This window comes from Physella acuta, unplaced genomic scaffold (assembly GCF_028476545.2).
Source record: "Physella acuta isolate Inbredline_101_S28 unplaced genomic scaffold, ASM2847654v3 ptg000213l, whole genome shotgun sequence".
NCBI lineage: Eukaryota > Metazoa > Mollusca > Gastropoda > Physidae > Physella > Physella acuta.
In genome coordinates, this window is record NW_026731732.1 from 791,272 (window position 1) to 819,096 (window position 27,825).

General features: G+C 34.8%; 1 protein-coding gene across 2 annotated transcripts; it reads left to right on the forward strand.

The window, feature by feature from the left end:
• Window positions 1-2,023: 2,023 nt before the first annotated feature.
• On the forward strand, window positions 2,024-16,588 carry LOC131937547 (DNA repair protein RAD52 homolog). 2 transcript variants are annotated; one of them, XM_059295073.1, is made up of 13 exons: window positions 2,024-2,126; window positions 6,371-6,432; window positions 6,764-6,865; window positions 8,801-8,894; window positions 9,581-9,648; window positions 10,149-10,267; window positions 11,259-11,334; window positions 11,927-12,092; window positions 12,576-12,813; window positions 13,320-13,402; window positions 14,497-14,562; window positions 15,114-15,194; window positions 15,839-16,587. In XM_059295073.1, exons 2-13 carry the CDS (start codon window positions 6,394-6,396, stop codon window positions 15,877-15,879), a joined length of 1,173 nt encoding a protein of 390 aa, XP_059151056.1. In that variant the 5' UTR covers window positions 2,024-2,126; window positions 6,371-6,393; the 3' UTR covers window positions 15,880-16,587. The 2 variants fall into 2 exon arrangements, with proteins under 2 accessions (XP_059151056.1, XP_059151057.1); XM_059295074.1 differs by having other exon boundaries at window positions 2,052-2,160; window positions 15,839-16,588.
• The last annotated feature ends 11,237 nt before the right edge of the window (window positions 16,589-27,825 follow it).

Genomic DNA, 27,825 nt, shown 5'->3' on the forward strand with positions numbered 1-27,825 from the left:
CTTGATCTTTTCATTGTCGAGTGCAACCTGTCGTCACGGACGGCTACTTTCACGGGGGGGGGGGGGGGGAGGAGGATAATTGTCCTTAACAAGCTACTGATAGTGTTTTAATGCAAAATATTTTCATTCGCAGCATTGGTAGTGCCGAATTCATAAAATATGAATTACTGAAAAATAGGAATCTATCTATCTACATTTATAATTCTCTACGTGGGGACCATGCCAGACACCACCAAGTCGTAAGCTCAATAGACCATATCAATACCACCCCCACCAGTCTGGTGAGCTGTTTACAATCGTAGTGACGGCCATCAGGGGCAGATAATTTAGTTATTAAACTATTTGAAATTAAGGGGAGGCAATACATGTTCTGCTTGCTCTTTTCATTGTCGTCTGTAACTGTCGTCACAGATGGCTTCTTTCACGGAGGAGGGGGGGGGGGAGGGGGGAGATGAGGAGTGGAAAGTGAGGATGGGGATAATCGTCCTTCACTAGCTACTAATAGTGTTTTATTGCAAAATATTTTCAGTCACAGCGTTGGTAGTGTTGAATTCACAAAATATGAATTACTAAAATTAGGAATTAAACTAAATAGCGGCGTATGCTACGTCGCGGGTCAGCTCGTTTTATATATAGGCCTAAAGCTATTTATTTCTAATTTTTAAAAATAACATTTATTCACCTAACCCTAATTAAAATGGCATAATATTGAAATAAAAATGTTAGTGGCTCTTTAAAAACTGGAAAATTTTGTAAATCGTAACTTGGTCGTTGGGCATCAAGCTGACCTTATAATTCTTCGCCATTCATCTCGGCCGTTATGAGACCGGCAGCCCCGTCCAATCCTAGATGTCATCCATCCACTGTCGTCTTTGCCATCCCTTTCTTCTACTTCCAGTCACGGTGCCATTATTGTGACTACAGTGGTAGGCCGTTTGATCTTTCGACATGCCAATACCAACTCATTGTGTGTGTATGTGTGTGTGTGTGTGTGTGTGACTATGCTCAGTAGACTCTCAAAGGGACTAATCACCTTAGTGTTCAATAAGCGCATTTTAAAGATGGGAAATGCGCAAAGGAAAAATGCGCAGACAGAAACATGCGCAATTTTCTGTTAGTGCAATTTTTAATTTGCGCATCTTTCTGTGAACCACTGTTTAGAGTACTACAGTGTCAACTTATAGATTTATATCAGTGATTCCAAAAACAGGCTATACCGCATCTGGGGTGGTGGAATGGTCGTGTGGTTAGGGTTCTAGCTTGTCGCCACTCCTTGGACTCCGACAAGAGTTTTCCTTGCATCTATAGATTCTGGGCTAGTCTCTCTCAACTGTCCCTTACATATATATATATATATATATATATATATATATATATATATATATATATATATATATATATATATATATATATATATATATGTGTGTGTGTGTGCCTATATATGTAAGTAAGTTGAGGGAACCGAGTGTGTTATGATGTTCACTCCATCCGTACATCCTCGTTGGGACAAAACCTGAGCAAACCAATTACATAATTAAACAACATTAATACTAAATAAAAAATAAAACTTGTTAACATAGTTCACAATGCATTTATTTACGAATACCAATTCTCTGCCTTCCTTTCAAATTTTAAACAATTTCCATTGATTGGAAGTAGTTATTTACGCTATTTTCGATTTCTCAAAAAAAAAACCGCTTATGAATTTATAAAGTACTAATAATAGTTAATTTTTTTCTATGAGATTCTATTCTATTTTAAAAAAGATTAGGCCTAAGTTATTAAAAATGGATTAAAAATCATGTCTGTCTGAGTATATCCCGAGTTGCATTCCCCCGTTGTGTTATATAAGAATATTCGAGAGAGTTTAGGGGAAATCACTCCCGGTTTATTAACTTAATCAACCACCATATGGATCTCAACTCTTTTTCAAAATTTCACCCATCCACCCCATTCGTGAGCTAGATTAGATAAAACACGTTAGGCATACAATAAATAGGCCTAGATTTATATCTTTTATCAGCCTTCATGTTGACCACCGCACAAAATTGTTTTCCTTCAATTAAAGAAGGGTTGGGGAGTGCAGGTTCCTTAACTCCCGTAGAAGAAAGCAAATAAAATTAAAGGTAAACAACAGAAAATATATTACAACTTTTTTAGGTACGTAAAATCGGCCGAAACTAGATCTAGATCTATATCTAGTAATGTGGAAAAAAAGATGACGGTAAAATCACGATATAGCGTCGATTATTATTCCGAAATTGTACAGCAGTAAAAAACAGTATCTAGAGTAAAGTTCCACGCGCGGTTAAAACACCGGTGCGATCATCGCCTGTTTATCGCTTCGTACAATATTTGTTTTGATGTTTTATACGAAACTACCGATATCTGCTGTAAACCTGTCCATTTCTAAATATATCCAGGTCAAATTCTTTTGTTTTTCTCCTTCTGGAAGTCGAGTTTTTAAATTTTAAAGTTTCGAGGTATGACGTCGTAGGCGGTTCTAGTTCCCCCTATGAAAAACACTAGGTCCAGGATGAGATGAATAAAACCAACCAATCAAAGCTTTTTATAACTAGGTTAACTATAAATAGCTTCTACAATATATGCGGGACACTGTACATACGATAGATAAGGCTAATAAAGCAACCTGATAGGTAAATAGGGGTGGCCGCAGCTTGGGTGTCGATTACGGTGGTTTCACATCGCTGCGTAACCAACGACTTGAGCTAGACTAGCCTAGTTCTAGATGCTCTATATTTCAAACTAAGCCTAGAATCTGTATACTTTCTATTTTTTTCTGCTGTTTTAAATTATTTCGATCATCTACTTCTTCTAAATCTAGTTTGTGTCTCTACATACAAGCATATCTAAGCAAATGTTACGTTATGTCTTTTAGTGGTTGTTACGTCCCTTTGTTATGATTATTATAGTTGCGTCCCTTGAGTCATCACTGGGTCAACTTTTAATGTCTTTAATTAATTTAATTAACATGTTTTTAATTATTATTTTTGCAATCTATTAATTAATAATACAATCAACAACACGTTTAAGTGTGTAAAATATTTATTTCAATTATTAAAATTGGATCAAAACGTATACAATACGCTCGTTGGCAAGCAGGTTCTTGCGTACGCAGGCAAAAAAAAAAGGGAAAAAAAATATCGCAAGGAGGGACGTCACTAAAACATGAATATCTTAAATACTATGCGTAGGAATACAAAATGACTCATACATATTACAGTAGAATGGCAGCGGAGTAATACAGTGCTTTCGGTTTGTTTCTGTGTGAAACGGTTATAAAATAGCGCCCGATGAAAATCGGGAATTTGGAATTTTCCGCTATGTGTGACCGCGCGTGGAACTTTACTCTAACTACTATTTTTACTAACTAGTGTAAACTAGGCTTTTTGATGAGAATTACAGAATGATTTTTTGGTAATCTATCGTTTTGGGTACGTAAAATCGCCCGCGGCTATTAATGTACGAAAAAGTTACCTCATTGTCAAGGCTTTAGTAGAAGTATATTGTGATATATTTGTGTCAAATATTATAGATAAATGAATAATAAACCTAAATCAATGGCTAAATATATCAATATATGCCAGAAATTAACTTTAAACAGCAGTGTTTGCGAGCAAGATTTGCTATATAAACAGCAGCCATTTGTAAAATAGAGTGACTTCCGCCTGTCTCGCGCTATATCCGCTATAAAAAAAAACTTAAACAAGATGGCTGCTATAGTAAATGAGCATGGTTGCATCTGATGGAAATATCGCTAGTCTTCATTTATTACGGAAAAGTTTTAATTCAATTGTTTAAAAACAGGTACATAAATGAAAGAAGGAAACATTTTTGTATTTTTCAAAACATAAATCCTCCTCAAAATGTGAAATAATTATTAAAATTTAAGGAGTCACCTGTTTTTCACATTACTAGTCGCGGGCGATTTTACGTACCCAAAACGATAGATTACCGATTTTTTTTATTAAAAATGTATCAATAATAGCCAGAACACTAAGTAAACTAAGCTAATTTAGCATATTTTAACTTTCTGTGCAAAGTCATTATTACTGAAAAAAATTCCAAAGTCAGGTCAGCCTGTGGCACCCTCCACTGAACGTGACAGAAGGAAAAAAAACTTCACCCGTGACCTTCATTAAAACAGAATTTGCTTTTTTTATTTTTGGTAAACATGTGCTTAATCTTACCCAATAAGTGATAAAAATTTGAAAATTAATTTTAATTACTGTTGTAAAGTAAGATAAATAGCTTAATAAACACATGCTTTCTTGAGGGGGTGTGGCCCGGGTGTGGCACATCGCAATTATAACTTTATATTTCTGTGTTTTATGACTATATTTGTTCACAATCAGCATGCTATGTTTTTAAAATTGATAAAGGGTAAGTATACCAAGTTACAAAATCTGCAATCTAACTAATAATTCATACTTTCAATTTAAAAAATAATAAAAACGATCATCAACGAAGAAAGCGTAAACATTCTATTTTTAGGTGTGACATAAAAAACAGTCATAAATCTAGCCAAATGATTGGATTCTTGCGCGGCACACATTTTCCCGCGCCTCGTTTTCACCAAACAAGAATATAATAAAATGGCATTATTACTTACACCCTCAAAAACATTGTTTTCACCCTAATTATATTAAACAGTTCTATTTTTATTTGATAGTAAAGATGTTATACAAATTGTATCTTATAAGAAAGTTATTGTAGAATGCACCTGCTTTAGTTAATTCGACTTGAAACGCAAGCTAAGTAAGCGTGACTTTCTCTCGACGGCCTCGTTAAATACAAATAAAGAAATTAGGTCAAAAGTACATCTGGGAATTCTTAAATAACAGACTGAAATAGAAACGGATAGTTCCGATGTCTAAAATTAACTATGGCCTCGTTATTATTAGTTTTATCCCTCTACCGTTTATTGAAAGCGAAACTGGTCGCCATTTTTAGCAAGCGCATGAGCCGTGAGATGCCACGAAAATGACAAACCCGGAAGTGTTGAATCGAACGGCCTAAGTGTAAACCATCTCAGATGGCATCTGATCATTTTTAGCCGCCATACTATTTTTCAACATAATTTTTAAAAATCTGCATGGATTGATTTTATGGTAATCTATCGTTTTAGGTACGTAAAATCGCCTGCGACTAGTAATGTGAAAAACAGGTGACTCCTTAAATTTTAATAATTATTTCACATTTTGAGGAGGATTTATGTTTTGAAAAATACAAAAATGTTTCCTTGTTTCATTTATGTACCTGTTTTTAAACTATTGAATTAAAACTTTTCAGTAATAAATGAAGACTAGCGATGTTTCGAACAGATGCAACCATGCTCATTTACTATAGCAGTCATCTTGTTTAAGTTTTTTTTGTAAACTTATAGCCACTCTATTTTACAAATGGCTGCTGTTTATATAGCAAATCTTGCTCGCAAACACTGCTGTTTAAAGTTAATTTCTGGCCTATAAGCCTATTGATATATTTAGAAATTGATTTTGGTTTATTATTCAATTATCTATTACATTTGTCACAAATATCTCAACATGAGTCACCTTTTTCACACTTCTAGCCTCAGCCATTTTTACGTACTTAAAACGATAGATTACCCCCACTTCTAATGCAGCGATTTTGTTCAACTTCGATGAAAAATAATTAATTACATAATACAAGCGGTAATCTATCAAACTTAAGTTTTTGGTACATATAATTGTCTGAGGCTAGTATTATTTAACATAAAAGAAACACAGTACTCAATGCCACTGCTGTGGGTTCTCAATGTTGCAGCTGTTTGTACTACTTATGTGCCACTGCTGTGTCATGCAAATGATACTGTCCTAGTTACTTATTGACACTGCTTTAAGTACTCAGTGCATTGATGTAGGTACTCCATACCACTGTGTGGGTACTCAATGCTAAAGCTGACAGCACTAGATGCCACTGCTGTGGTACTTAAATGATGCTACTATGGTTACGTAATATTACTGCTGTAGCTACTCAGTGCTGATGCTGTTGATACACAATAACACTGCTACAGGTACTCAGTGTCATTGCTGTGGGTACTCAGTATTTTTCTTGAGTATTCAACAATACTGTAGGCCTATTTATTTCAAGGTGTAGATTTATGATCAGTGTTATCACTATCATAAGCTTGGTGAAGACCTTTGTTCGTGTGTCCAGGTGGTCTATCACCTCACTTTCTGTAGTTATATTTAGTATTTATATTGTACCCAATAGCATGATCTAATTATTCCAGCATCTCTCTCTTTCTATACATTACACAGATACACACACATACATATATAAATATAGATATAAATATATTTTGTTTTACTATGCATTCAATTAGGCTGTACGATATATAAAATTAACATGAACGTCAATGTGAGGGAGTCTTCATGTTTTGGTAAGGTAGGTCTACTTTTTTAGTCAATTAATTAGGTTTGTATTGATTTAAAAGCTCTCAGCCTATCTTTATTCTTTTATATTGATTTTTAACAGATATCTTAAGTTTTTTTAGTCTACTTTAAGAAAAAAACTGTCATTTGATTTCTATTTTATTTGATTTTTGTACATGAACTTAATGTATATGATAAAAAAATAAAAATGTACTTTTGTTGAATGCACATTTATTTGCGGGGGTGCCTTTACTTTTTCTTGTACTTTTGAAAAAATATGTTAAACATAAATAAGGAACTGTTTAAATAATTAATTATTTATTTATTAAAAAATAAATCTTAAGGTTGAGTTTACTGTGGATGAAACTGAAACAATACAGAAGGTTTTAAGACAAAGACTAGGACCAGAATTTATAAGTCAACGATTAGGGGCTGCAGGATTGAAAGCAAGTATTTTTTAAAATTGTTTTTATCATAAGAACAATTAAATTACTTTATTAGTTAATTTCACTTATTATTCATGGTTAATCATCTGTGAGGCTACCAAAACATAATCTATATTTTCTGGCTCTCATTTATAGAATTTTATTTAGTGTCATTGTGAAGATAGGGAAGTGAGAGTAAAATTTAGCTATAAATAGAATGAGCTTTTATGTATGACTCCTTATTAAAAAATAATGTAAAATTGAATAAAAAAAGCATTAAAATGTCTTCATCTTTTCTTCAAATATTTAGTAGAACCCATGGCAACTTTCTTTTGACTTGAACTTAAATATACTGTTTCACTTGATTAGACCCATCATCGATTTTTATTTTGCATATTTAAAAAAAACTACATGCATAAAAATGTACAGTGAATAAACTGCTGCAGGATTTAGAGAATAAATTAGCAGACAAACTAGTTTTATAATTAAATGTTCTATAAATGTTCAAATTAAGGATAGACACCACGAATAGAATTTTTTTTTTATTTAACAAATTTGTGGGTGTTTAATAAATTCATCTGTTAATAATCCTTAAACTATAGACAAAAATAATATAAAGCCGCCAATAGTAGTAATAGTTGCCATGGAAACCACGAAAATGTGTGAAAACTAACACCTTTTCAAACCTCTATAACTTTGTTCCCATAAGAGATGTTTAAAAGCTGATGAAAGATGTTTCTCAAACCAAACTATACATTTCTACGTTTATTCATTGCGATAGCTTGAACTCAATTTTTAATACAAATTTTTACGTACATTTCTGTACAAAAATTAGGGGGTGGTGCTACATAAATATCTATATTTCCTAAAGTATTGTAAACTGAATGTACAAACATAGTTTTGTACATGGCATGATGCTGAATGCATGTGGAATGTTTCAGTCTTTTCTGACAAAGGGTTCCAAAGCCTTAGTGATTTGAATGTGTTAAATAGTGTTTCAATGACAATCAACAGTACACTTCTTTGCAAAGTTTCAACCAAAACGTTGTATAATTTTAAAACAACAAATAGAAGAGTATATGCAAATAAAGTAAACAAATGAAGACAGGTTTATCTAGAAACAAAATGGCTGCCTAGCACATGTGGTTAGTTGCAACCTATTGTGAATTATTTTGATTTACTGTACTATAATATGATTGGTCAAGCATATCAACGAATCTCTTCCCATTCCCTGATATGGAGTTTGACATTAAATTTTACTTTGTAGAAAACAACTTCTATCCCACTTATTTTTAGAACAAAAGAAAAGCTCACCACACTAGTGTGTACACAAGTGCTAGGCCGATAGATTGCTGTAGAGTTTATGATGCCCCACGAGCAATAAATGATATAATACCCGCTCGAAGATAGCCGCTGCCCGCGTTGTATTGTGAAAATTTGCCCGGGGGTGGGGGGGTGTCATGTTTCACATGGCAGTAAAAGGATAGCCGTAGGCTGTAGAAGTCCAATGTGTTCAGGTTAGATAGATATTAGTACTGAATTAAGAAATAAAATTTTGATGAGCAAATTTTTTTTAAAAATGAAAACGTGTATCCTGTATCCTTAAAAAAATTTCATAACCTATTGCTCAAATGTCAAAGCAATTATCCAATTGAAATCAATGGAAAAGCTAAATGATGCATTCCAGCTTTTTGTCACTTTCTCTTAAATTTTTTAACTGCTTTTCTCTTCACTGGTCTTTACCTTTTTTTTGCCACACTTTTAAGTAGTTTTGGTTTTTTTTCTTTTCCACAAATGGTGAAAATGGTGAAACCCACTGATCCAGTTGCTAATATATACAATTCTGCAATTAAATCCCATTATAAACACCATTAAAAAAAACACTGTTACATTTTTTGATTTCCACATTTTAAAATTTATGTTGTCACTTTTCTGATGTTCTATTCTAATTGACAGCTTGCTTACATTGAGGGCTGGAAATTAATTAATTTAGCCAATGAGACATTTGGCTTTAATGGATGGTCTCACAGTGTTTCTAATCAAACTGTAGGTATGAATTGAAATAAACAAAAGTAAATCTTATTGCATGTATGTGTTTGATAATTTTAATTATTTCTCACTTTTGTGAAGTGCTACTAGATAACTTACTGGTACTTCCAAGTAAAATTAAAAAATGATATGTTTGAAAATAGAAGTACAGTCATCCCTTGCTACCTCATGGTTTATTTATCGTTGCCTCAATACATTGCTGATTGTATGTTAAATACACACACATGTACCATATTTATATTATTTATACATGTTCTTTAATATGTTCTTTAATGTTCTAATGTTGACATGCATTTATCTGGTTTCTTATACACTTATTAATATTATACTTACACAAAAAGTTACATTTGTTAAAAAAGAGGATAACCCTACTTCGTGGTGTTTAACTTATTGCAGTTGGTTCTGGTCCCTATTAACCACGATAACTGGAGGATAACTGCATAATGAAAACATCAGATTTATGTTACAATTTAAATACTATGCAAACTTGTGAAATTAAAACAACTTATCTCTTTCTTTTTTTCTAGCAAAAGATTTTTATTTTGAGCTATTAGTAAAATTAGCATTTCTTAGTGTTTAATGAATACAAAATAAATGTATATTAACTATTTTTAGAAAATTTAAATGAAATCTTGAAGAGAGCAGGATTAATATTTTAAATCAGAAATAATATAATTTTTTTTCCAGATTTTGTTGATCACATAAATGGGAAATTCTATGTTGGTGTGAGTGCGCTTGTCAAAGTTCAGTTGAAGGTAATGACAATCTTACTATCCTGACGTCACAGTGTAAGTCCAGGAGTAAAGGAAAATACTGCACTGTTTCCAACACAAGGAGGAAAACTCCTGGATTTACAGTAGCTTTCTATGCTCAGTTCAATGGAGGGTTCACTGTTGAATAACCTTTCCTGGAATGAATAGAACTCATAAAAGAAATATTTGAACAGGAAAACTCAGTGTATGTACATTAGAGAGAAGCAACATATAAAACAAAGGTTTGACTCAAAATTGGAGCACATCAGTATATATGCTATATATAAACTGAAATAGTAACACTAATAGTTACCTTAAATTGATGTTGAGTCTCTACATGTAGAACTGGTGGAGAATTTGAATAAAAACCCAGTTTAAAACAGCTCCAGTTTACCTAGCTAGTAAACTTTTCAGTTAGATTTTAGACTAGCTGTCAGTTGGTGTCCAGGCTCTCAAAGTCTGGTTTGTGTGGAATATGCTTACAATTACATTTTTATTTTCAGGATGGTGTCTTTCATGAAGATGTTGGATATGGTGTTAGCGAAGGAATGAAATCAAAAGCTCTATCTTTAGAAAAAGCAAGGAAAGAAGCAGTGACAGATGGACTAAAGAGAGCATTAAAGTTAGCTATATTCATTTAGACAATTTTTTTTGATGGACTATATTAAGCATTAAAGTTAGCACAGTGGCGTTGCCAGGTCGGGTGTCACACCCTACCAAATGAATGTATAGTATATATATATATATATATATATATATATATATATATATATATATATATATATATATGTATATATATATATATATATATATATATATATATATATATATATATATATATATATATATATATATATATATGTATATATATATATATATATATGTATATATATATATATATATATATATATATATATATATATATATATATGTATTCCTATATAGGCCTATATATATATATATATATATATACAGTTAGTTGCAATTTGTATCACACCCCCCACCTCTCATTTTGCCAAATGGTGTGATTTTGTGAACACCTAATTTTAATTCACCTATTAATTCAAGCGGGAAAAAAGCTTCCTTTTCATAGTAAGTCATTGAGTGACTTATCATTTATTGAAAATATATAACTTAACTTTTTTTCCTCTGTGAATTTTGCAATTGGTGTCACCCCCACCCCTGGTTGATAGTTTTAAAGTGTGCACAGTTAATATTTATGATGTTTATCTGTAATAGGTTATAATCGGATGTTGCCTTGTTTTCTCAATAGGTAGCAATTTACGTCTTGGTGTCACCCCCTTGGGATTGTCAATTAAAACTCTAATTCATCATTAATTCAACTGGCTAAAAGCATCTTTTTTCTATATATTTTGCAATTTTTTGTCTTGGTGTAACTCCCCCCATTTGGTGTCGCGGGGATGCGGTCCACACCACCCGCCCCCACCTAGCGAAGCCTCTGAGTTAGCAGTATTCATTTAGACAAATTTTGTTAGTGTAAAAAGTGATTTTTGAAAATAACTTGCACACTTTAGCGTCATTATTATTAGAAACTGTGTTGACAACAAAAGTATCTATTAACTAATTAACAAAATTGCATTTATTCTTTTTAGAAGTTTTGGAAATAGTTTGGGAAACTGCCTTGGGGATAAAGATTATCTTAAATGGATAAACAAAGCAACTAAGCCTGTAAGTATATGATTAGACATGGACAAAAAATGGATAATTTGACAGAAAAAAAAATTATAAATACTTAAAATATTTTTAACTAGATAAATGGCCCGTTGGTGGAAAATACAGTGGGCACTAGGTTGATTGTGTTGTACAAAAAACAAATCACCACCTTAACTTCAAATTTGACCGGATGCAAAAATCTAATTGAAAACATATTTTTATCCAGAATCTGCATTTGAACCGGATTTAGCCTTAATCTACACGTAGTTACTGCACATTCATATTAAATGTTTTCGTAATCATACCCCTAAACCTTGCACCTGTTCATATTGTTTAATTTTGAAAACTTCCTATATATTCCATGTGACATCATGGTCTTTCATTGTGCATCTTTTAAATTTCCTTGTGTTTACTCTTGAGCTTTCCTGACAGACAGACAGACAGAATAGCAAAACTATTATTTTTGATAAGGTCGTTCTTAATCAACTTTGCATAACTTTCTCTTTATAATTCTAGTATGCTCTTTTTGTACACAGAGAGCATACAAATATTGTGAAAAGCTTACCTAACATTAACATTCTCAATAGTTATGTACTATTATTTGCAGCCATCAGAAGTTTACTCTGGGGATGATATGAAGCACTCTGTTGAGGATCCATCCATAGTTAATGCCAGATTATCCAGGAAAAGTTTTACAAGCAAAGAAGTAATATCCTCCACAACATTTAGTAGTAACCAAACACCTTTATCCAGTTCAAGTCTGCCACAGCATGGTAATAGAAATCTCAGCATTTCTAATTCATCTGTTTTTGTTGCTTCAGCATCCAGTTGACTCCTTTAATTTGATATATACTAGGAAAGAGGTCAACTCTACTTCACTTGTCCCATAGACCATCAGGTTTGAATGGGAACTTCACTTTTACTATATACTAGGAACCCCTTAAAACGAGCTAGGCAGAAGGAATAATTAATAAAATATGAGTTTAATTTTATGGCATATTTTTGTTTTAATAATCCTACAAATGTATAGTATTTAATTACAAAGAAAAGGTTATTATTATTGTCAGTATTCTATTGAATGTTTGTAAGTTAACCATTGTTGATTATTTGTATACTATTGGCTACAGCAATACATTATCCATAAATGTTAAAATACCTCAGGATTAATGTTATATATTATTATTAGTGGGCATAATTATGTTTAAAAAGTGAAAAAACATCAAAATATTTATGTAGTTCAAATTTGTTTTCTTCAGTAGTTGAGCCTAAAATCTCAGTAAAATCAGCAGCTGATAGTAAAATATCTCTAAAGCAAACAGCTGATTTCAAATCAGAAACTCCAGTAAAGCCAGTAATAACAGTAGCTGATAGCAAAGTGCCTCTAAGACAAGCAGCTGATTTGAAAGTAGAAACACCAGAAGATACACTTATTGCCTTAAAAGGTTCCACCAGTTTCCTTCCTGTAGATTCCTCTACAAAAAATATTTCTTATAGGTAACAGTTACTAAATATTGTAAAAATGTTTTTTTTACATGAAAGTGTATCGTTGAATACTTTAGAGCTTATCTTTGAATAGGAAAAAAACGTCAGTGTTAAAACTTCAATCCTTCATGGCTTTCCTGTTCTATTACTATTAGCAATTGCAAGAACTTTGCATTGTTGCAGTATGTTCATCATAATGTATTGTAAAATAATACATAAAAAAATAATATAAACTTCAGTGAACCATAATAACATAATTAAAAAGAAAAACACCTGGACAGATTGTGGTACCTGCTTAAGTTGGGGAAGGTGAAGATTGCTGGACATGTGGACATGCATAGTACTGAGATCCCAATTACGTTATGTGCTGGGGTCACAGATACAGATAAATTGATTGATTGAAAGAGTATTTAATTTAATTTGTCTTTCGGCCTAGTAAAATTTACAGATCTGGATATATTTTACCTGTCTCTATAAAGAAAATAATATTCAAATATGAAAAACTTTCCTCACTTTAGTTCACCTGACAATATAGATCCAGCAAAAAAAGAGCGACTGATGAAAGTGGAACAAAAGAAGAGAGCACTACAAGCAGCTCTAGGTATTATTATTTATTGCCATGTTATTTTATAAACTGATTTGGCAAGTAGGTATCATACCTGAAGTTACATGAATATTAGATACAGCTGACCGGTGGCGTAAAATACGCCGCTATTAAGTGACGGGTGAATAGTTCCTGAAAGACACTTTTGTCCCAATGGGGTGGGTAGGTACGCACTGTTAGAGAGTGGTGTGCGTGCATGGTGTCCTGTATGGTTGGACGATGTCGAGAATTATATATATATATATATATATATGAACTTATTACCAAGTAGACACTATATCTAAACTTCCACTAGAAGTAGGATAATGTATTTATAACTTAAACATTGAGGGAGTAAGTGCATGTTCAGCTCTTTGTAAATCTTAATTAAAAGATATATTTTTTAATGAGCTTAAAATACTGGATGTTTTAACAGAGGCAGATAATTTAGTTTCAAATAGTTTAAAAACTAAATTATCTGCCCCTAATAGCCGTCCCTAATTGGATAATGCTCTAAGATTGTAAACATTCGGCGTGAACCACAGCTCACCAGACTGGTGGGGGTGGGGTGATAGCAATATGATTGTTGCGCAAGCCTGGAGTGTGAGGGAGGGGTGGGTGGGAGCGTGCATATATGTGGTGGTGCCCCGCACAGTTGGGCGACATAAAAAATTATATATATATATAATCTTGCAAATTCTGCATAATCATGTTTAGGCTCAGGTTAGTTTCAAGTTCAATTGGGGCTGGATTACATGGGCACCATCATAAGTCTTTTGGGGATTGAGTGGTAAAACTTCCAGTAAAACACAGTCTAAGCCAAATGTTCACTTCAATTTTCTCATTAACAATAATTTCTTTGAAAGCTAACAGGGACCCATAATTTATTTCCAAACTTCAGTGATTTATTGAGAAGGATTTTCTTTAGCTTGTTTAATGGCTTCTTTTTTCCCTAACCCTAACAATTTTTAAATATGAGCTGTATTCAACAGTCTATTAAATTATTGGTTTGATAGAATTAATCATTAACACTGCTGTTTGCTTTTTGAACCATAAATAGTGACTTGAACTAATAATGTAATTTCATGTTATTTTTTTTGTCAACATTTTAGAAAAACAAAGTATTCCAAAAGTGACTCCAACTGAAAAGGAAGTTTTAATTGGAGAAGACAATTTTGGTAATTAGCATAGTGCTACACAATATAACTTTTTGATCCATTTTAATATGTTTTTACAACATGTATTGTAATAATAATCATTTGAGCTATTGTGTAAGATGGGCTTGAGGAGTTGATATTCAACCAAGATCAGATTGTTTTAAAAGCTGTATTGCTATAAAATAAAGATTGAAAACTATTCCATGCAGTTTTGAATGACAGATTGGCATTTTCATTTGTATAATAAAAGTGTTTATTCTCGTTATTTATTGCCGTAAAGAGATTGACAGATGTCTAATAATATCAGTGTAGATATCAAGATAACCTCAAGCCTAGAGGCAAGTTAACTGTCCCAAAAAGTATGTTTTTGAGTAAGACTTGATCTTCCAAATAACAAAACTTATCTTTTTAAATATTCACAACAACTGCAATATCATAGTGCAACAGGCTGGGCATTTACTAGGATTTAGGAATACCTTACCATTCTATTTGTTATTGTCATGTTGCAAATCTTCTGACTATAGTGAAAGTAATGCACACTAAATGTACATTAATCATGTGTTTTGTTGCAGAAGAAATTGAGGTATGGAGTCAGGCAACATATGCTAATGACCTAGGTGTAATAGACCACTTAACATCCACCAGTAATACAGGTAGTTTTTATATTCTGAAAAAAAAATTACACAGGAAATGTATATATATATATATATAATATATATATATATTTATATTCTAGATCTAGATAGATAGATCAACTTCATTCACCACTGTCTGGTGACCTATTATCCTACCCATCGTATACCAATGTGTGACATTAATGTCGCTTTACACAATTATGGCCTGTCCCATTTTAGGTGGTGTGGTGGGGGGGGGGGGGGGGGAAGAAGGGAGAGGATACTCAGAGTGAACATAGCTTCAGTTTTGAGATGACTGTTCTAAACATACATACTACAATTATACATATATACTGATTCAGAAATAGATTTAATTAAGTAACATTGGTATTATGACCTTAAAATGTTTTTAAAGACGGGTCCATGGGGTGACCCAATGTGCCCACACAATGTTAAAATTGTATTTAAAAATCCAAGATGGCCACCATCACCATGGCAACGGCAGGAAATTTTTGGCCTTTTTTTATTTTTAGACTACTATTTGAGTCATAACTATATGTTAAATATTATAGCATTTGGTTTAGAACTAAGCATTTTAGTTTTCATCACCTGCCCATGCCCTTAAGCATTGTATAGACAATTTTCCTTTTACTTCATTCAGTTTGTTTACTTTTGTTTTGCAGATACCAAAAAAAGACGTTTAGAAGAAGGATCAAATAGCTGAAATCCAAAACTTGAATAGAATATTCTACAGGTGTCATTTTCAAATTACTTATTGTATATATGAGCAACTTTAACTGTATTTGTAATATAAAATTTTTATTTTAACGTTATTGAATCTATTGATTAGCATTTTGAATCTTAATTTATTTACACAGTTTTTCTTTTAAATTTAACAGCTTAGTTTTAAATTGAATGTGTAATAGTTTTACTATTTACATTTTTCTGTACCATGAATTACAAGTTTGACTGACTAAACCAAGCTGTGAACACAATTAAAAATAATAATTAGTTGGTCGCATGATTTTTGGAAGAGAAACAAATGAAATTCAAAGTCAAAAGATGCCCCTGAGACTAATATAAGAAAAAATATGTCATGTTTACAATGTCATATACATTTTTTTACACTGCATGTTTTATATCAAATTGTTCTAAATTTGAAAAAATAAAAATGTAGTTACATTTTTATGAGTTACTTGATGACATGTCTGAGAAATTAAATAATACCTTAATAACTATAACAGATGGAATCAGGGATAAAGGTAATTATTTTGTTTTTTAGTAGCCAAATCATTCTGAGCTATATGTGTATATAAGAAGTAGGAGCAATGGTGATCAAAATAGAAACTATCTTGTATATAATTATCCATTACAGATGCCAATACTAGTCACAAATTCTAATCTTTCAAGTCTTTCATAGAATTTATAAAGAAATTCAACATATATATATATCTAAAAATGAAAGTAGGTGTGTTTGTCTTGTATGCATTACTAAACCTTTCATGCAATCACCATGAACTTTGGGAAGTTGTTGAGAACACTCCTGGGAAAATTTCTTGCTTGAGTTCCCTAATGGCTGTCTTAGCACCTTATTACAGAGGGTGATTAGGCATTCATACAGCAAGCCCTGGGGTATCCAGGAGAAACTGGACAAACCCATGCTCCTATTTCAAGCAATAAGCGCCGGCTATGTTAACATAGTGACTCATTTTATTAAAAAAATGAGGTCACACATCTAAAATACACCAGTAATGCTTTGATGAAACCCATATAAAATGTTTCATTACTCTGATGTGTAGAACTAGATTGTTGCAACACATGATGGGTCAGCTAGTTAGGTATATGTATACTTTGTCATAGACAACTTCATTCTATGTGATAGATGAAAAAAAACTGATTTTAAAGTGAAACTTCCTTTATGAGTTGAAGGTCTTTGATTAAATTGCAGTTTTTTTTATCACTTAAATGAGATCTAACATGTATTTTAGCTGTCTATATCTACAAAGTATTTGAATTCTTGACCCATCTTTCCCCTCTTGCCAATATGGATGACCACGGAGTTATAATAAATAGCTCAATTCAGTTAACTTCCAATATACTAATTTCACAATGCATAGTTTGTGGATATTGTGATGATTACCAGCCAACTCTAGTGATTTACTATTTTTGGAAATAAGTTTACATAAATATACCTGCGGTTTAAAAATTGTTGAAAGCTTGTTTTATTTTAATGAATTTCCAAATCACCTACAGTAAACAGATGAATGATACTCTAGTGATTTACTATTTTTGGAAATAAGTTTACATAAATATGCCTGCAGTTTAAAAATTGTTGAAAGCTTGTTTTATTTTAATGAATTTCCAAATCACCTACAGTAAACAGATGAATGATATAAAAATATTTTTATATGGAAAGGTAAACATTTTTTTTTGTAATGGTAAGCACCATTAAAAGTAAGATAACGTTGACCATTATTTCTGTTTTTATTCATCACTCTGGAAGTAGATCTACTCATTTTACAATACAGATACCATAACTAAATAAATAAATAAACATTTAATGTAAACATTAATAAACATAAATAAATATTTAAATGATAGTCTGGTTGGGTGGTAGAGCGCATGACTTCTTACGCCAAAAGTTTTGTATTTGGATAATGAGATGAAGTCCATAGGAAGTCCCTGGGTCCACTCAGCTCTTATGTGTACCTGGCTGGCTGTAAGGAAACTAATATGGGATGGTCATAGAACTGACCACATTATCCCTTCATGTGCAGAGGTTACGTAAACAAGTGAACTCTACTTCATCTGCTCTGTTGACCATCAGGTCTATAAGAGTATCTTTAAATGTAATAGAGATGTTTTAACTCACCCCACCCCCAAATATACCACACAGACACACCCCCTACCAATGTAAGTTGTCTCACATAAAGTTATGCCATTGGTGACCATGAACTTGATGCTCATGTCACTTGATGTCTACTGTTTTAAAACTTTTAATGTCACATAAACTATAAACAATTGTCCACTATATATGAATATGTTACATATATGTATGTATGTACACACACACACACACATATATATATATATATATATATATATATATATATATATATATATATATATATATATATATATATATATATATATATCTATAATATAAGCGGGCTGAGCGTGTGTCAGTCCTTCCTTCCTTCTGTCATCGCTATAGCTTTTGGAACCATAAAAGTAAGCATCGCACCATGCTGTGCTTTTCAGTGCAACGCAGTGTCTTATTATAAGTAATAGAGTAGGGTTCGTTTATATAGCGGCATAGAGCTATTTTATAAATGCCACTGTGTTTACTTTTTTGCATAACGTTATGAAAATATTAAATATTCGCACATTGCTAAAACATATTAAAAAAATCAATGTCAAATATCATTTTAGTTTATATTCCTAGAAAAAATGGATATATTTCCATAAAAGTAGGTCGAAAAAACTAATTAATCAAACTTTTTTTTGGTGGTAATTTTTTCAAGGGAGGTAATTTGAAAATATATTTAACTCAACAATAATTTTAGTTAATCTTTTTTTTTTATTACTACCGCATTGATTAGTCTATGTTAAGGTTCATAATTAAAATAGAAAAATGTTAAGATTATTTATATTATTTATTATTATTTTCTAATTAGTCTATGATTTCTCAAAAATCACTATCTTTTTGCTTTTGTTTTTCGGTGTTATGAAAACAGATGGTGAAATTAGACTTTTTGAGAAGAATGGAACGGCTCTCTCTGAGCGCGGACGTATGGGAAAATTTTTTTTTTTTAATATTCAACTCACTCTCAATAATTTAAGTTAATTTTTTTATTACTTCCACATTGATTATTATATGTTAAGGTTCATAAGTAAAATAGAAAAATGTTAAGATTATTTATATTATTTTCTAATTAGTCTATGATTTATCAATATCACTATTTTTTGTTTTTGTTTTTCGGTGTTAACAGATGGTGAAATTTTAGAATTATAGTATAGAGAATGCTGAAAAGGCTCTCTCTCTGGGCGCGGACGCCTGTGAAAAGCGTGTTTTTCGGTGGTGATTCTAATTACATTACCAATGTGTTTTCTTAGAACCATAAAAGTAAACACCACTTGCCGTACATTTATTTGCATCGCATTGTTTTATTGTAAGTTATGGAGTAGGATCTATTTATGTGACCTAAATAAAGGCTCTCTTTGGGTGCGGACGCCGAAATAAGCGTGTTGTTTGGTGGTGATTCTAATGTTGTGGCTGTGGTTGTGTTGTGGTTGTGTTGTGGTTGTGTTGTGGTTGTGTTGTGGTTGTGTTGTGGTTGTGTTGTGGTTGTGTTGTGGTTGTGTTGTGGTTGTGTTGTGGTTGTGTTGTGGTTGTGTTGTGGTTGTGTTGTGGTTGTGTTGTGGTTGTGTTTTGTTTGTGTTGTGGTTGTGTTGTTGTTGTGTTGTGGTTGTGTTGTGGTTGTGTTGTGGTTGTGGTTGTGTTGTGGTTGTGTTTTGTTTGTGTTGTGGTTGCGTTGTGGTTGTGTTGTGGTTGTGTTGTGGTTGTGTTGTGGTTGTGTTGTGGTTGTGTTGTGGTTGTGGTTGTGTTGTGGTTGTGTTTTGTTTGTGTTGTGGTTGCGTTGTGGTTGTGTTGTGGTTGTGTTGTGGTTGTGTTGTGGTTGTGTTGTGGTTGTGTTTTGTTTGTGTTGTGGTTGTGTTGTGGTTGCGATGTGGTTGTGTTGTGGTTGTGTTGTGGTTGTAGTTGTGTTGTGTTTTGTTTGTGTTTGTGTTGTGTTTTTGTTTTTGTTCTGTTCCAAAGTTGTACATTTTAAAAGATTTACCGTGGCGAAGCACGGGATGCAGCTAGTCTATAATATAAGCGGGCTGTGTCTGTCCTTCCTTCCTTCCTTCCGTCCGTCATCGCTATAGATTTTGGAACCATAAAAGTAAACATCGCACCATTTAGTGCTTTGCAGTGCATCGTATTGTCTTATTATAAGTATTAGAGTAGGGTCTGTTTATATAACGACATAGAGCTATTTTATAATTTCCACTGTTTGTACAATTTTGCATAACGTAAAGATAATATTAAATACACGCACATTGCTAAAACATATTAAAAGGATCAATGTCAAATATCGTTTTCGTTAATATTCCTAGAAAAAGTGGATACATTTTTATAACATAATAACTGTAGGTTAGAAAAATCTAATTAAACTGTTTAGTAATTTTGCCAAGGGAGGTATTTTAAAAATAAATTGAACTCACGCTAAAAATGTGAATGCAGAATCTGCAAGAAGGAATAATTGTTGGAATAATATAATTAGCAAAATGTGAATGCAAATTATGCAGACGTGTAAGAGTACATTATTGTTGGAATATTATAATTAGCATTGATTGATAAAAGGCTATTTTTTTATTTATTTTATTCACTGAATGTAATGTTTACTACTTATAATTTTTAATCAACTATTAAGCACTATTATAGACGCGTCATCACGTTCATTTGGTGCGAAATGGTTTTAGTTATGAAACTCTATTGTAAATTTTTAAAATTTAAAGTACTGGGAAAAAAATGCGTGAATTGATAAAGTGATATAATATGGTAGGTAAAACACGGATATTTTAAATACTGCTGGGGGTTTTATAGGAGAGGCGTAGAGAGGGGGGGAACATATGTCCCCTGTTGCCGACCTAAGGGGGCGCCAAAGTGGGTTGAAAAAAATGTGCGGGGGGGGTGGTGGTGGAAATCGGAAGTTTGAGGGCGGTGGGAGGGTGCAAATCGAAAGTTTGAGGGGGGGGGGGGATTTTCAAATCAAAAGTGGTGCAAATCGAAAGTCTGAACGGGGGGGGGGTGCAAATCGAAAGTTTAAGGGGGTGGGGTGGAAATTGAAATTTTGAGGAGAGGGGGTGCAAATCGTAAGTTTGAGGGAGGGGGGTCAAATCGAAAGTTTGTCCCCGGGCGCCGGAAAGGGTCGCTACGCCTCTGTTTTATAGTCATTCACTGTGTCAGACGCGTCCGGCGGCGCTCGGGAAGGGCGCGATTTGGCGCTACGGGCTAGACTGTGAGCAATATGCCTTTATGATTGCATTTAAATTGTGTTTATATTATGAGTGTTGTGTTTGTTTTTTTCTTTTGTGTTTTTTTTTCGTTCGTTTGTGTTGTGTTTAGTTTTGTTCTGTTCCCCAGTTGGTACATTTAAAAAAGATTTACCGTGGCGGAGCACGGGATGCAGCTAGTCTATAATATAAGCGGGCTGAGCGTGTGTCAGTCCTTCCTTCCTTCTGTCATCGCTATAGCTTTTGGAACCATAAAAGTAAACATTCGCACCATGCAGTGCTTTTCAGTGCACCGCAGTGTCTTATTATAAGTAATAGAGTAGGGTTTGTTTATATAGCGGCATAGAGCTATTTTATAATTGCCACGGTTTTTACTCTTTCGCATAACGTCAAGAAAATATTAAATACACGCAAACTGCTAAAACGTATTAAAAAGATTAATGTCAAATATCATTTTCGTTTAGGTTCCCAGAAAAAGTGGATACATTTCCATAAAAGTAGGTAGAAAAAACTAATTAATTCAACTTTTTTTGGTGGTAATTTTTTCAAGGGAGGTAATTTGAAAATATATTTAACTCAACAATAACTTAAATCTTTTTTTTTATTACTACCGCATTGATTAGTCTATATTAAGGTTCATAATTAAAAGAGAAAAATGTTAAGATTATTTATACTATTTTCTAATTAGTCTATCATTTCTCAAAATCACTATATATTTTTTGTTTTTGTTTTTTGGTGTTAACAGATGGTGAAATTTTATAATTATAGTATAGAGAATGCTGGAAAGACTCTCTCTAGGCGCGGACGCCTGGGAAAAGCGTGTTTTTCGGTGGTAATTCTAATTACATTGCCAATGTGTTTTCTTAGAACCATAAAAGTAAACACCACTTGCCGTACATTCATTTGCATCGCATTGTTTTATTGTAAGTTATGGAGTAGGATCTATTTATGTGACTTAAATTTTTAATGTTGGAAAGGCTGTCTTTGGGCGCGGACGCCTAAAAAAGCGTGTTGTTTGGTGGTGATTCTAATGTTGTGGTTGTGTTGTTGTTTTTTTTTGGTTGTGTTGTGGTTGTGTTGTGGTTGTTTTTTGGTTGTGTTGTGGTTGTTTTTTGGTTGTGTTGTGGTTGTGTTGTGGTTGATTTTTGGTTGTGTTGTGGTTGTTTTGTGGTTGCGTTGTGGCTGTGTTGTGGTTGTGTTTTTGTTGTGGTTGTGTTGTAGTTGTGGTTGTGTTGTGGTTGTGTTGTGGTTGTGTTGTGGCTGTGATGTGGTTGTGTTGAAGTTGTGGTTGTGTTGTGGTTGTGTTGTAGTTTTGTTGTGGTTGTGTTGTGGTTGTATTGTGGTTGTGTTGTAGTTTTGTTGTGGTTGTGTTGTGGTTTTGTTGTGGTTGTGTTGTGGTTGTGTTGTGGTTGTGTTGTGGTTGTGTTGTGGTTGTGTTGTGGTTGTGTTTGTGTTTTTTGTGTTTGTGTTGTTTTTGTTTGTTTTGTTCTTTTCCAAAGTTGGTACATTTAAAAAAGATTTACCGTGGCGGAGCACGGGATGCAGCTAGTATATATATAATCGGGCAAGTAGTGTGTCAGTCCTTCCTTCCGTCATCGCTATAGATTTTGGAACCATAAAAGTAAACATCGCACCATGTAGTGCTTTGCAGTGCAGCGCATTGTCTTATTATAAGTATTAGAGTAGGGTTTGTTTATATAACGACATAGAGCTATTTTATAATTTCCACTGTGTTTACTCTTTTGCATAACTTAAAGAAAATATTAAATATACACACACGGCTAAAACATATTAAAAGTATCAATGTCAAATATCATTTTCGTTTATATTCCCAGAAAAAAATGGATACATTTCAATAACATAATAACAGTACGGTAGAAAAATCAAATTAATATAACTCTTTTTTCTAATTTTGACAAAAGAGGTAATTAAAAAATACATTAAACTCACGCTAATAAAAAATGTGAATGCAAATATACGGTCGTCATAGAAGGAATTAGTGTTGCAATAATATAATTAGCAAAATGTCAATGCCAATTATCCGGATGTGTAAGAGTAAATTATTGTTAGAAAATTATAATTAGCATGGATTGATAAAAGGCAATCTTTTATTTATTTTATTCACTGAATGTAGGCCCTACTGTTTATTACTTATAATTACTTATAATTTTGAATCAACTATTCAGCATTATTGTAGACGCGTCATTACGTTTATTAGGTGCGCAATGGTTTTAGTTATGAAACTCTATTGTAAGTTTTTAAAATTTAAAGCACTGGAAAAAAAAATGCGTGAATGGATAAAGTGAAATATTGTAGGTAAAACACGGATATTTTAAATACTGCCTATTATTTATACTGTTTACTAATTATTATTCTATCTTTCGGTTTGCGGATTTGCGGACAAGCTAGGGGTTTTATAGGAGAGGCGTAGCGAGGGGGGGGGGGGGCATATGTCCCCGGGTGTCAACCTTAGGGGGCGCCAGAGTGGGTTGGAAAAAATTGCGCGAGGGGGGGGGGTAGAAATCGAAAGTTTGAGGGCGGGGGGACAGGGGTGCAAATCGAAAGTTTGAGGGGATGCAAATCACCGGAAAGGGCGCGATTTGGCGCTACGGGCTAGACTGTGAGCAATATGCCTATATGATTGCATTTAAATTGTGTTTGTTATGAGTGTTGTGTTTGTTTTTTCGTTTGTGTTTTTTTTTGCGTTCGTTTGTGTTGTGTTTAGTTTTGTTCTGTTCCCAAGTTGGTACATTTAAAAAAGATTTACCGTGGCGGAGCACGGGATGCAGCTAGTATATATATATTAATACTAATAGTTTCGCTGTCTGTCTATCTATCTATCTATCTGACAAGAACGCTGTAGAGAAAACACAAGCAAAATAAAAACATGCATAGTAATTCGAAAAACGAAGTATGACGTCGACACATTTAGCACAGAGTAGAAAATAATATCAAGCCGGATAGTGCACACAGTAATATGACGTCATTGATTATCGAGTAAACATTGAATAACAAGGAAATTTTGTCTAATCTAAGTGGTTTGCGTGAAGAGTTTCTTTCATACAATTCTTCGGGTAGGGGCGAAGCCCCACCCCCGCGTAAGAACGTCTGAGCCCCCCCCCCCCCCTCCCTAACTCAAAAGAAATTTCTTCATCGATACTCTATAATAAAATTATCGCCTAATTAATGTGTCTAATCTAAAAAGTGGTTTTCTTGCAATTTCTTTAATGCAATTCTTCGGGTGGTGGCTAAGCGCGACACCAGTGTTTCTTTCAGACTTTTTCCTCCCCGGAGAGGGATGGGGGTATTTGAAATTTTCGGGGGCGGGGGTAGAATTTTCGGGGAGGGGGCGGACACTGGAAAAAGTATATAATTATATTTCGTTGAATGGGACGGTAGACATGTTTTTTTTTAGGGGGGGGGGGGGTGGTGTGTGTGTGGGGGGGGGGGGGGTGGTGGTGTGTATGTGTGTGGGGGGGGTGGTGTGTGTGTGTGGGGGGGTGGTTTTAGTTTAGACTTTTTCCTCCCCGGAGAGGGGTGGGGGTACTTGAAATTTTCGGGGGCGGGGGTAGAATTTTCGGGGAGGGGGCGGACACTGGAAAAAGTATATAATTATATTTCGTTGAATGGGACGGTAGACATGTTTTTTTTTAGGGGGGGGGGGGGGGGTGGGGTGGGGGTGGTGTGTGTGGGGGGGGGGTGTGGGGGGTGGTGTGTGTGGGGGGTGGTGTGTGTGGGGGGGGGGTGGGGTGGTTTTAGTTTAGACTTATTCCTCCCCGGAGAGGGGTGGGGGTACTTGAAATTTTCGGGGGCGGGGGTAGAATTTTCGGGGAGGGGCGGACACTGGAAAAAGTATATAATTATATTTCGTTGAATGGGACGGTAGACATGTTTTTTAGGGGGGTGGGGGGTGTTGGGGGGTGGGGGTGGGTTGGTTTTAGTTTAGAGAAAAGAGACAGCACAATCAACCTAGCGCCCGGTGTATCCTTCCTCAACGGGCCATTTTTCTCGTATATATTATAATACTAATAGTTTCGCTGTCTGTCTATCTATCTATCTATCTGACAAGAACGCTCTAGAGAAAACACAAGGAAAATAAAAACATGCATAGTAATTTGAAAAACGAAGTATGATGTCGACACATTTAGCACAGAGTAGAAAATAGTCTCAAGCCGGATAGTGCACAAATTAATATGACGTCATTGATTATCGAGTAAACATTCAATACAAAGGCAATTTGGTCTAATCTAAGTGGTTTGCGTGAAGAGTTTCTTTCATACAATTCTTCGGGTAGGGGCGAAGCCCCACCCCCGCGTAAGAACGTCTGAGCCCCCCCCCCCCTCCCTAACTCAAAAGAAATTTCTTCATCGATACTCTATAATAAAATTATCGCCTAATTAATGTGTCTAATCTAAAAAGTGGTTTTCTTGCAATTTCTTTAATGCAATTCTTCGGGTGGTGGCTAAGCGCGACACCAGTGTTTCTTTCAGACTTTTTCCTCCCCGGAGAGGGATGGGGGTATTTGAAATTTTCGGGGGCGGGGGTAGAATTTTCGGGGAGGGGGCGGACACTGGAAAAAGTATATAATTATATTTCGTTGAATGGGACGGTAGACATGTTTTTTTTAGGGGGGGGGGGGGTGGTGTGTGTGTGGGGGGTGGTGGTGTGTATGTGTGGGGGGGTGGTGTGTGTGTGTGGGGGGGTGGTTTTAGTTTAGACTTTTTCCTCCCCGGAGAGGGGTGGGGGGTACTTGAAATTTTCGGGGGCGGGGGTAGAATTTTCGGGGAGGGGGCGGACACTGGAAAAAGTATATAATTATATTTCGTTGAATGGGACGGTAGACATGTTTTTTTTTAGGGGGGGGGGGGGGTGGGGTGGGGGTGGTGTGTGTGGGGGGGGGGTGTGGGGGGTGGTGTGTGTGGGGGGTGGTGTGTGTGGGGGGGGGGGGGTGGGGTGGTTTTAGTTTAGACTTATTCCTCCCCGGAGAGGGGTGGGGGTACTTGAAATTTTCGGGGGCGGGGGTAGAATTTTCGGGGAGGGGCGGACACTGGAAAAAGTATATAATTATATTTCGTTGAATGGGACGGTAGACATGTTTTTTAGGGGGGTGGGGGGTGTTGGGGGGTGGGGGTGGGTTGGTTTTAGTTTAGAGAAAAGAGACAGCACAATCAACCTAGCGCCCGGTGTATCCTTCCTCAACGGGCCATTTTTCTCGTATATATTATAATACTAATAGTTTCGCTGTCTGTCTGTCTATCTATCTATCTGACAAGAACGCTCTAGAGAAAACACAAGGAAAATAAAAACATGCATAGTAATTTGAAAAACGAAGTATGATGTCGACACATTTAGCACAGAGTAGAAAATAGTCTCAAGCCGGATAGTGCACAAATTAATATGACGTCATTGATTATCGAGTAAACATTCAATACAAAGGCAATTTGGTCTAATCTAAGTGGTTTGCGTGAAGAGTTTCTTTCATACAATTCTTCGGGTAGGGGCGAAGCCCCACCCCCGCGTAAGAACGTCTGAGCCCCCCCCCCCTCCCCAACTCAAAAGAAATTTCCTCATCAATACTCTATAATAAAATTACCGCCTAATTAATGTGTCTAATCTAAAAAGTGGTTTTCTTGCAATTTCTTTAATGCAATTCTTCGCGTAGTGGCTATGCGCGACACCAGTGTTTCTTTCAGACTTTTTCCTCCACGGAGAGGGGTGAGGGTACTTGAAATTTTCGGGGGCTGGGGTAGAATTTTCGGGGAGGGGGCGGACACTGGAAAAAGTATATAATTATACTTCCTGGGGGGGGGGGTGGGGTGGTTTTAATTTAGACTTTTTCCTCCCCGGAGAGGGGTGGGGGGTACTTGAAATTTTCGGGGGCGGGGGTAGAATTTTCGGGGAGGGGGCGGACACTGGAAAAAGTATATAATTATATTTCCTTGAATGGGATGGTAGACATGTTTTTTTTTTTTGGGGGGAGGGGGTGGGGGGTGGGGGGGGGGTGTGGTGTGTGTGTGTGTGTGGGGGGGGGGGGGGTGTGTGTGTGGGGGGGGGGTGGGGTGGTTTTAGTTTAGACTTTTTCCTCCCCGGAGAGGGGTGGGGGTACTTGAAATTATCGGGGGCGGGTGTAGAATTTTCGGGGAGGGGGCGGACACTGGAAAAAGTATATAATTATATTTCGTTAAATGGGACAATAGACATGTTTTTTTTTGGGGGGGGGGGGGGGGTGGTGTGTGTGAGTTGGGGGGGTGGTGTGTGGGGGTGGGGGGTGGTGTGTGGGGGGGTGGGGTGGTTTTAGTTTAGAGAAAATAGACAGCACTATCAACCTAGCGCCCGGTGTATCCTTCCTCAACGGGCCATTTTTCTCGTATATATATATTAATGTATGAAAACCAAACATTCCATAGAATACCTAAGGCAATGTATACAATCTCTGGCATTTTCAGGCTAAGTATAGAATTTTAATGTTCTTATATACTTTATTATATAAAATGCCTACGCATTGTATAGAATGACAAGAATTTCTCAGGCAAAGTGTGAAATGCCCAGATTGCTAAAGTATTATGTAACATACAGACAAAAAATGAAATATCTAAACCTAACAAAGGTA

What these genes read in the sequence shown, in the direction of transcription:
- LOC131937547 (XM_059295073.1), top strand. Translation starts at nt 6,394, where the DNA reads ATGAACGTCAATGTGAGGGAGTCTTCATGTTTTGGTAAG. An exon ending in TAGGGGCTGCAGGATTGAAA is followed by an intron (nt 6,866 to 8,800) that starts GCAAGTATTTTT and finishes TCTAATTGACAG; the next exon opens with CTTGCTTACATTGAGGGCTG. An exon ending in GGACTAAAGAGAGCATTAAA is followed by an intron (nt 10,268 to 11,258) that starts GTTAGCTATATT and finishes TATTCTTTTTAG; the next exon opens with AAGTTTTGGAAATAGTTTGG.